Consider the following 11,325-nt stretch of genomic DNA (forward strand, 5'->3'; position numbering starts at 1 on the left):
CACTTGTACTTATTATTAGTATTCAGCAAATGAAGCCGAGGTGGATAAATACATAACCACCATGAGGATCAAGAGAAGAGTCACAGATCCAAGCCAAAGCTTGGCAGTCCTCCACACAGCCAAAGTCAGCATCCACACATTATTTTTACAAAATTTAAAAAAGCACATAGGAAGTAATTACACATCTTTACAGCTTGTACACATTCGGATTAATTGTCATATGTTTCATAAAGGTTTGGGACCCTTGAGATATCATACAGCTTCTAACACTTCTTATCCTAGTGAAGCAGGACACCATTTTCACAAAGGACAGGAGACAGATGAATCCCTCACAGAACAGCAGCTTGAATCAGTCTCAGAGCTATCAGAGGATTTCACTGTGAACTTTATGCTAATTTAGAATTAGCACAATACCAAATATAGTAAAAAGGCTTTTATAATCAGTTCAATTTGATGCAATTTAAATAGAAAGAAGCATTGAACAGTGCAGCTGCTGAAGTCTACATTTCAAGGTGCTCACTATATTCCCTCCTTGCTCATATAATCCAAAATAAACCAGTACTGTCCTCACAGGAATTGGCTGACCATGTCTCAATCAATTTCCATGCATTACTGCAATTACAGCAAGTTTGACTCAGGGAACAGATGAGAAGAAGCTAATGCTGGGTTTCCCTCTTTTGCACAGGAAAAAAAAAAAAAAAAAAAAAGTGTAAATACCGCACACCCTACCAAAGAATTTATAACCATGGGAGCACCAAGATGCTTAGAATATCCCTGGAAGGAAGAGCTTCCTTTAGCTTCCTAAGGTTTTTCAAAATGCTTAAAGTTTATTACTGTTTGTGACCTGCATGCATAAGAAACCCTAAGGTAATGTTCAAATTGCCTTGTGTTTCCTACATAACTCCAGGTTGGTAAGGTTGAATGTTTTATTCTTCCTTGAGGAAGAAAACCATGCCCTGTGCTGCCTACCCACAGGACAGAACCAAGCACACTGAAGACGAAAGCACTTCCTTAGCTTCAAATACTCCTATTTAACTTCTTTTCTTGCTTCCTTATAAAGCTAAATGACACAACCACAAGTGCTGTCTTGTAACCCCAAACACGAGTTCCTGAAAGGCAGCTGATGAAACAGCCACGTTATGAAGCAATTAATTATAAAAGATAATTGACTGGTGACCCAGGGCTGGATTACAGGAGACGTTTTTAAAGAGAAAATTGCAAAACCAAAAAGGCACAGATGCAAACTCAAAACTAGGAAAGAGGCATCAGCATCAGACACCCTACATACACAAATCTCTGACAGGCTCTCAGCTGCCAGCAGGGAATTGAGCAGAGAGCAGCAAGGATGCCAAGCAGGGAGTCAGGCACCAGCAGGATGCTGCTGCTGGAAGGACACACTGCCACAGTTCAGCCTCTGCCTAGGCCAGGGGGAAATGTGGAGCATCTACAGGGTCAGCCACTGCTTCAGAGCTGGGGAAGGCAGAACACACAGAAGATTCAGCAAAACCACCAGGCTTACAAATACTGCTGAGTAAGAGTCATTGTTACAGGCTTGTTTTGACTGTATTTTTTTTTCCTCTTAAAAAAGATATGCTAATTTAACCTAATAAGAACAGATATACCCAATTAGTATTCCTAAACACAATAAATTAAATTATGGTTGTACCATCTAAATACAAACACTGGTTTATATTTAGCCTCAACATTCAGAATGCAGAATCAATGAGCAACACATCCCTTCCAGCACATTGGAAGAACTAAACCCAGGTTTCATTCATCCTGACTAAAAAAGGCAGTGTGGCAAGTGTTCATATGCAGAGCAGTTGTGCAGAGCTTTAAAGAGCTTCCAGAAATAGAGTAAAAATATCTGTAGGCACACACTTGCCTAGAAATTAACATATCTAAGGAAACCTTTGGCATTTCATACTGAACTAGGTATATGCATATTTGTAAAATGCACTATTTGACAGATTTCAAAGACTGACTAGCAACTATTCCTGCTGAGAACCATTATAAATAGAGATCCTTCTAATTCTTTCCCCAAAAGCCTTTCTGGTTTCTTAAATGAGGGGCACAAAACAACATTGGTGCACTTTCTCAGAGAGTTCTTGTAGTAAAAAAGTGAAAAACAGGAAAGCACCTGTACTTTCTTATTTGAGAGAATTACTTTCTGGTAGCATCAGAAGACAAAATAAACTGGTTTCATTTAACCTTGAAGCATACAAAGAATTTTGTCTGGAGGTATAAAATGTATAATTTTAAAATAAAGGAAAATAAAGAAACAAAACAGAATTCCCAACTTTTATATCTACATCTCTCAGTATTTCATGTTTTACCCTAGAGCCCCAACAGCTTCAGGCAGACAGTAAAATTATATGGAAAACAAGCACCACCATACAGCAATACAAAAACAGATTCTCCAAGTCTCTAATCCTCACTCATGGGGGCAGGACTGAAAAACTGAATTATGAGCAGCCAAAGTAATTAAAAACACCCGAATCACAGTCTGAAATCTCAGTACTTGCACAGGAGCACAAGCCATCATTTTTCACAGCTGTAAGTTTTGCACTTCCTACATTAACATGACTTTTGTAGCCAGAATTCAGCATGCTAGGGGTACCAATAGTTCTTGATGCACTATATTATACTTTCCCAAAGTAAGGTGTACTTCAAACAGCCTTATTTGAGATGCCTTCAGACCATCACTCAGTGATAAAAACTGGGGGAAAAGTCCCAACCAAGCAAAATCCCCCCAACTACTCTGACACACACTCAAGTGAAATATTAAGTCCAAGCAAATTTTACACTTTGGTCAGAGTCAGAAGTGGAGGAAACTCAACTCACAGGAATATTGTTGAACATGTCATTAAATAAGGCATTCATGAGTAAATTTGTGTGTGGCAGCTTGGTTCTTTAGGAACAAAAGGCACAAATAGTTCTCAAAACAGAACATAAGGAAGTAAGCAATAAGGACTAAAAGTCAGCTTTTTCACAGCCTCACCAAACCAATTTGGTTCAAATCCAGAACAGAAAGCCAAAGGTCCAGTGCGATCTCACTCAAGCATAACAAAGAAGACTGAAAACCACCTTTGCCATGGATAAAAACATCCAGGCACAGACAATCATTGGGTGGGGATAACACCTGGCACACAGACTGAGATGAGGCACACATTCTACCCCCTCTCAGCCAATTCAGTATTCCACAGGTGCACAAACACCAAGCCCACTGGGGTAGGCACAAAGCATTTTAGCTCTTAGTGAACTTAGAGAACTCACTGCCAAGACTATTTCTTCCTCCTGTCAAATGCCATTACATGTTTTGTGTTTATGTATATAACACCTTCAAAAGAAAAGCTCTCCTTAATAAGGGAAAAGCTTGTTTATGCAGGTTTTTGCTTTGTTTTTAAATAGTTATCCTTTTGTAGCTATAACCTCAATACCAATTAGTCAAGAGTATCAGTGAACCTGAAATATTAATCACAGGAAAGTTTATTTCTAATACAAAACAGCAAAAGCCAGTCTACTTAATCTCCAAAACACCTGCAATCTTTAAATACACACATGCAACTAAAATTACTAGAAAAACATTCTTACCTTTTCCTTTGAAGAAAAATAGCAAGGTACACAGAAATGCTGCTACAGAGGTTCCTTGTTCCATAGGGTTTGGACAGATCTTCCCTAGCAGGAAATCCTTAAATAAAGCCTGGAGCCAGCACTCCTGCAGGAGGTGCACAGAGCAGCCTGCTGGATTTGTAAAGCTGAACTCAACTGCCTACTGCACCCTCTCAACACAGCACCAACACTGCAGCTCCCAACTGCAGCTGGAAGAGCAGTAAATCAGCTTCCTGCTTCTTTAACTGATTGACTAATGAGCACTGTAATCAGTAAACTATTTACACATGGAAACAAGAACACCTGAATGTTCTGACTTTTCTCACTGATTTGGTGAGCTTTTCAATTTCAGACAAAATCACAAATACATGGCATTTTGAATTTTAATCAGTATTTCCAGTACCACTGTGTAAAAAACACACTGAAGAATTAATTCCTTTTCACAGAGGAACACAGAAATTCTTGTTCAGTGAAGATTCCTTGCTAGCACTCCAGTGCATACCACTCTGTCAGAAATCCATGACCAAACCATTGTCTCAGGTTTTTTTTGCTCTTCTGGATTCACACATAAAAAGCCCCACATAGATGTATGCCTCACTATTTATTCACCTGGATTGTCAGACTGATCTTGTAGTAACACAGAAGTAAGCCAAATTTAACCATTCCTTTACACCATGAGAAACTCTGTAAAATTCCAATATTAGTTAAGCAAGCAGCAGTTTTCTGCACCTGTTCACAGGGCAGAGCAGCCTTACCAGTGGACAATCAGCTGTACCACCGCTACTAGAACATCTGAATTTCTTGGACAAAGTAAAGCTATTAAAATTTTGTCTTCTTACTCCAACATACACAGTATTTTCAAATCTTCCAATACAATACAGAATGAAACTCTCATAAGACATTGGATGCAATTTTCAAATGAATACTTTTTTTAAACTCAAAGACTGAATAGCTGACTGAAAGTCATAAAAAAACCCACCATATTTCAGAACCATTTTTCCATTTCTACACTCAATCCATCTCCTCATCAATAACATTCTTTCACTAGGATGTAAAAATCAGTTTCTAAATATTTAATTATAGCTGGAAAAAGATTACAAAATACAAAGTTTTATTGTACTTGAGACTAGAGGAAAGTATTACTTTCATTTTTTTCATTTCCTTCGAATTCGAGAAAAAGTAACAAGCAAACAAATGACAACAAAACCTAACAGATGTAGGAACTAGTTTCACCAATAAAGCTTGGAAATTCAGAAAGGACTTCACCAAATAAACGTCAGCAGCCGAACCTGGCAGAAGCCATTCCCCACAGAAGTGCTGCATTCCTAGAATGAACTAATGCCCTTCAGTAACACAGAAAATCAGTCACTCAGGCAAGGCAGGACTTAGAAGAGACCAAGGATTAGCATCTCCAAACACTGGAGTCACACGAAGCGTTTTGGATCCTGTGCCAATTCAGAGCTCATCGTGTTTTGCAGGGTCCAGACTGGGTTTGATGAAGACTCCCTCCATGGCTTTCCAATAGTTGTGGTGGTTGGCAGCAGGCATGCCGTGCACCTCGCGCTGGCCTCGGATGGGGTGCCCGTACTGCTCCCCCGTGATGGACAGGAACACCTCGGTGCCCACGTGCTTGAAGCGCACGGCATCCTCCCGCTCCCAGTAAGAACCACTGCACTGCACAATCCAGAAATCCAGGTCATCTCCTTCGCCATCATCCCCAAAGGCACTTACTTCCTGTCAGAGACACAAGCTTCCTGAAGTGAGAGTGTAAGCAAACGCCTCCAGGACACACAAACACCAAGCACAGACCCAGCAGAGCTCAAAGACAAGGATGGGGAAAGAAGAATGAAGTGCTGTTGTTCTGCTTTGTCAGCAGTTACTGAAGCCAGAAGCAGTAAGGTTCTACCAGACAATCTGAACACACAGTGCCAACAAACTCCAACCTGTAATCTGAGCAAAAAGTGCTGAAAAAGCTCCAAACAAAACTCCACAATGACAGTTGAACATTCTTAATGACAATATATGAAGGGTCTACACGGAAAAATGAAACTCAGGGAAGGTTTCAGAGTCAATCTTTCCCTTAGACAATTCATTTGAAGTGTTACTTTTCCATCACTTCTTTTAATAATCAAATTATTGAGACACCCTACACAGAGCTGAACCTTATTGTTTCAGCCACTTTACTCATGGTCAAAGAAAAATTTTTCCACAAAGAGTCAGAGCTTCCAAGTTTGAATGTAACAACCTATCTACACAGCCTGACATGACTAAGAAAAAAAATCTTCCAACAACCACATTATTTACGAGAAATTTTCCATCTTGGAGAAGTATTTGTTCTGGGGCTGGATTACAGTTAGAAATAACACTCTTCTAGATATGTACAAAATTATAAGTAAGTAGGATTGCAAGAGCAGTTCAGTTTTCCTGTGGAATGAGGTCAGAAAAATGTGAACAGTGAAATGAAATAGAGACAGCAAGAAGACAACTGAGACTAATAGACTGGATCACCAAGGAACATGGAATGCCTAATGTTATAACACATGACTAATGGCCTGGCTCTAGAGCAATCTTCACAATGTTGAGGGAGACACTCAATCTCCTGCATCTAGAAAACACCAAGCATTTCAGAACAGCCTTCCCAGCAGCAATGGTGCAGAAAAATAATAAAAAAAAAAAGCAGATTTGTTAAAAGTACTGTGAAATACCAATGCTAGCACATACTATATTACCTCTGTCAAGAACTGAAATACATAATTTCAGGATGCAGAAAAGCCTATACTTGAATCCGGATATGCACAGACACACTGCTTCTGGCAGCTGGTACTCAAGCCTGATTCTCCATAAACCCAAGTAACTGGAGAGACTCTTGTCAATAGCATGCACTACTTGTACAGAAGCTTAAGATTTAAACCAACTCACTTGGTTATTGGAGAGTGGTGATGGGAAGTGATGAGTGTGCAGGTTTTTCCCAGTGTTAACGTGGGTGAGTCGTATGGCTTGCCCACATTTCACTGGTGTCCCACGCTGGCAGCTGCTGTCACTCTTCCCACGGATCCGCCAGTAGCTGTTGGCATCATCTGAGGCTTCAACTCCTGTCACTGACTGCTGCCCACTTCCTGGTTGAATAAAATTAAATTACACAGACTTATCCTGCTTCCCCAGTTCAAAAAGACGTGAGAAAACTACAGAGATTTGCTTGAAGGTTGTCATGCCTTCATGTTTAAAAGATGCTTAATTCTCACAGTCCATTTACTGACTGCAAAAGGAATGCAGGTACCAAATCATCTTTCAGACGGAAACAGGGAAACACAGCATGTGTTAGCAGATGCAAACTGTCAAAGTTCATGGTGAACACAAGAAAAAAAAAATCTGATCCATGACAGGTACTATTCACAACATCCCACCTTTATCAAAAATACTATCAAGGTCTTCGTGTTCCCCAACACACCAACACCCTCGTTGTCAGAGCAGGCACTGGGAAGGTGCTGCTGAGGGCCGAGACACACAGCAGGGCTTACCTAGGAGAGGGCAAAGCAGCCCTGCCACATCCCGGCTCCAGGGCCCACAGCGCAGCTGACACATCTTCCCGACATCTTCCTGTCCCACAGGCCTCAGCATCCCCCTGTCCCTGCCGTGCCTGCAGCCCATCCCTACACCCCATCCCGGGCCTGCCGCTTTCCTCTGCACCAGGGATAGGAACCTCGGGACACGCCAACTTCCTCCACTTCCCCACCACCCTCACTGCCGGCCCACCCCCGCCATTTCCCGGTCAGGCACGACCTGTCCCCCCGCCGCTTCCTCGGCCCCTCACAGCCCGTGTCCCGCCGTGTTCCAGCTCCCCGGCCAGGCCCTGCTCACCGGAGCCGTACTTGACCTCATGCGAGTGGAGCCGGACGCTGTGGCGGGTGTTGAGCAGTTTCAGCACCGAGCCGCAAGTCACGGCGCCCGGCGCCGACTCCCTGCCGTGGCACAGCCCGGGCAGCAGCGCCAGGAGCAGCAGCGGGAAGAGGCGGCGGCCGCCCCGCATCGCGCCGCACCCGGCCGGCCCCGCCGCCCCTCAGCCCCCTCAGCCCCCTCAGCCCCCTCAGCCCCCTCAGCCCGGCCGCCCTCAGCGCGGCGCTTCCGCTCCCCCGCGCGGGCCCAGCCACCGCCCCGCCCACCGCCGCGCTCAGCCAATCACCACCCGCCCCCCACTCCGCCGCGCGTCCTCATTGGGCTACGACGAACCGGCAAGGAGGGGAGTGGCCAATCAGAGAGCGCGGCGTGGCGGCCCCCCTCATGTGAGGACGCGAAGGAGAACTGCGGGCGCTCTCCCTCACGGGGCCGGTCGGGGCCGCGCTGCCGCCGACCCCGGGCCCGGTGTCACCGCCGGCTGCTGGGCACCCCCGGGCCCGGAGCGGTGTCACCGCCGGCTGCTGGGCACCCCCGGGAGCGGAGCGGTGTCACCGCCGGCTGCTGGGCACCCCCGTGGCAGCGCTGACACGGCTCTGCAGTTTGCCCTTGCTGAGAACGTAGGAGGAGAGGCCAGGTCTGTCCGTGCGACCCTCCCGTCTAACGTGGTCTGGGCTGTGTGAACAATCACAGCCAGGTCAGGCTGAGGGGTTGTTGAAGGGAAACGTGCTGTGGGTAGGACCGGCCGGGTATTACCGGAGCCAGGGAAGGACAAATGTCCTGACAGCGAGAGCAGTGCCAGGGACAAACCGGCCCGGAGGTCAGAGCCCCGGTACGGGCAGTGCTCGGATCCCGCCTCGGGGAGCCGCAGTTGCACTGTCGGGTCAATCAGCCCCTGCTGTTCCATTCTGGCCCCTTCTAGCTCAGAGCTTGCAGGTGGCACATTTAGCTCTGCTCCTCCCTGCAGTTCTGGCTCTTAGAATGGAGTAAATATCTCCCCATTTGGGGGATTTACAGAGAAAAGTAACACAGTGTTGAAGAACAAAGGGATGACATGTTTGTGAAGTGACTTGGATGATAATTACAGCTCCAGTAATTTCTGGATTATATTAGACCTTCTAATTATAGGCCATAAACACTACACAAAGAACTAGCAATGCTTGCTGTACCATTAAGCTGTAGCAATAACATAACATCTTTGCTTTTGGATCCCAAAATTCACCTTCTGTGCCTCAATCTCTTGCAAAATTCTTATAACTAAGAGATTATTAAGCTCTATTCTGTATAAAAAACCCCGGCATAAGTTAACATACAAACATACAATCCTTTATTGCATAGTTTTGCAAACTGAAGAAATACCCCCCCAAAAAACTCTCAGTAAGAAGCAGCCATTGACAAAGGACACTTGAACTCCTACACAGTTCTTTTACCTCTGAAACTGCTCAGTGGGCTGACCCATGTATCACATCACAGCCTTGTGTGAGTCCCATGTAAAACTGGGAATAATTCAAAGTAATTCAAAAGAGCAAAAGATTTTTATCTTAGTGGCAAGGAAACAGGTAGAAGGGCTCCCATCTTATGACTTACATCTTTGTAATAATGGTATTTTGTTCTTGCAACAGCACAGAACTAAAACACTGCACTTGATATTACAAGATGATTTAGAAAGCACATTAGTGTTGCTGGGTAGTGCAAACATCATAAGATGCTCAGCTGACTCTCTCTTCCACCAGTCCTGAAGCTGTGAGGTTTTTTCTTGCCCATGTGATACCACTCAATCAAATGGTTAGGTTTTTTTGTGCTGGCTTTGGCCTGTTTTCCATAGCTGTACCTACATTTGAGAAAAATATTTTACTTAAATGCCAGGCCAGCATTAAAACAAGCCCAAGTACTAAACACATATATGTGTGTCTATACATACACACACACACACAGTGTGCTTTCCTCAGGACTTAAAGCAGTTCCTAGTGCTGGAGGTATAAAGCTTTACTCACAGAAAAGCAAAAGCTCCCCCACTGATAGTCAAATGCCATATTTTTACATCGTTCTAAGCAGCCTTGGTGTGCTAAGAAAACAACAATCAGTTTCCTGATGTCAGTTTGCAGGAGGTGCTTGGCACTGCCAGGGCACCCTGCTCCTTGGTGGTGGCAGGTTGGCTCTGGGAGACATCCTGTGCCATTTCAGAATTTTGGGAGGTGGGAGCCCACTCGGGGTCACAGGCACCTGGGTGAGGGCAGACCCCTGGCCACGAATTCCAGCCCTTTTCTGTGGGAAACAAAACTCACCATGCCAGTATTGCTTCTGTTGTTGTAGCTGGGGCAAAACCAGATGTCTGTGGTTGCCGTTTTAGCCGTGGCAAATCAATCGTATGGGGCTTTAGCTGGCACCTGTCTGTCTTTCTGGGAGGTCGCTCACTCTCAGTGCATTTAGTGCCGTTTACACGCTGCTCCCCACAACGCTTTTCAGCCCCACTTTAGAAACATAATTGGGTTAGAACGGCTGCCAGCAAAGAGCCATCAGTGCCTGACACCCACGGCAATTAACAGCGCCTCAGTGCCACAGGGCCCTCTATTGTTCCTGCTAGACTGCTGTAAGCTCCAGGTAAAATTGCCTCAGAAATTATGTGGCTTCACCTTGGTCATGGGAACATCAGATTTTTTGATAGCAATCTCTTTATGATTCTTGTTTATGCACAGAAACAAAATAATTCAACAATGCTGTAAAAGGGGAGAATGTAAAATGTGACTACAAAGCCTTCAATCACTCAAACACTCCCCACCATTATGCCAAATTTATTTTCAAGCATTTTGGAAACTCCTACCATTTCCACTCAGGTGCAGCTGGAGGTATAACCTGGCCCTCCCTGAGAAAATGATTGAGTAGTGCCAAATGCTTTTAACATGCAGGAATGAAAAATCTGTGGCACAAGACCATTTCAGAGGGTGTATGCTTACCCAAAGCAACAGATTATAGAAAAAGGAAATAAAGGATCCTTCTATAAATGATATAAAGAAGAAGATAAGTTTTTATGTTAGCCTTTGTTTAAACTTTCTTTGGCTTTAAACTTTCTGTTTGCTTTGCATGACTGGAGCAGTTACTGACAGCTAAGGTGGCAGAGCTGGCAATCCTGGGTGTGATCCACACCCCAAAACACACTGATGCATCTTTTGGAACAGACTGCCCTTGATTTATGGAGAACCCTGCAGCAGCACCTGGGCTCTGTCAGACCAACACAAACCAGGACAGTTCTGAAGCCATTAGTACCTGATACAGAAACAAGCCCACATGAGCCCTTCCACTGGCTTTACTCTGCCTCTGGTCCCTTCTCTGATGTCAATAAAGATGAACTCTACTGAACTCAACAGAGTAGATGCAGACAATCAGATCTGCAAAGACTGTGTTCTTTGTCTCCTCCTTTCACTCCACACTGAGGAACAGCTGGTTATAAACCTCACTTCAGATGAAACATTTGTCTCCACTGGCATGCCTTGCAACAGAGCTCTTCCAACTGTGACCCTAAGCCTCATACAAACAGTGAACAGGAGTAATCATGATAAAATGTGTCTGCTAGGGAGAAATCCAAGTGATACAAAATGGCTTGCCAAAAATTTATAGAATTCCAATTTCTTATTATTCAGCCTAAGTTGTTTAAGGATTAGATAACCAAAATAATTTACTCAGATTTTTGCATTCAGTAGATATAATGTAAGAATAAGCAGAGTAAGTAAACAAGCAGAAGACATTTGACAAAAAAGTATTAACATATACCTATTTATGTATTTAAATTGAAGATTTTTTTCCATCTGGAGGAGAAGATTTGAT

General features: G+C 44.0%; 1 protein-coding gene across 1 annotated transcript; it reads right to left on the reverse strand.

Moving 5' to 3' along the window:
- Positions 1 to 3,471: 3,471 nt before the first annotated feature.
- On the reverse strand, positions 3,472 to 7,653 carry SDF2L1 (stromal cell derived factor 2 like 1). Its single transcript, XM_058037233.1, has 3 exons — positions 7,471 to 7,653; positions 6,532 to 6,728; positions 3,472 to 5,346 (listed from the first exon to the last, which is right to left on the reverse strand). The coding sequence occupies exons 1-3, from the start codon at positions 7,637 to 7,639 to the stop codon at positions 5,068 to 5,070; spliced, it is 645 nt and encodes a 214-aa protein (XP_057893216.1). The 5' UTR covers positions 7,640 to 7,653; the 3' UTR covers positions 3,472 to 5,067.
- Positions 7,654 to 11,325: the final 3,672 nt, after the last annotated feature.

The sequence above is a fragment of the Melospiza georgiana genome, chromosome 18, assembly GCF_028018845.1.
Source record: "Melospiza georgiana isolate bMelGeo1 chromosome 18, bMelGeo1.pri, whole genome shotgun sequence".
NCBI classification, from domain to species: domain Eukaryota; kingdom Metazoa; phylum Chordata; class Aves; order Passeriformes; family Passerellidae; genus Melospiza; species Melospiza georgiana.

Coding starts and splice junctions, on each gene's coding strand:
- SDF2L1 (XM_058037233.1), bottom strand. CDS start 7,639: ATGCGGGGCGGCCGCCGCCTCTTCCCGCTGCTGCTCCTGGCGCTGCTG. Junction 6,729..7,470: donor TGAGGTCAAGTACGGCTCCG/GTGAGCAGGGCC, acceptor TTATTCAACCAG/GAAGTGGGCAGCAGTCAGTG. Junction 5,347..6,531: donor CACCACTCTCCAATAACCAA/GTGAGTTGGTTT, acceptor TGTCTCTGACAG/GAAGTAAGTGCCTTTGGGGA.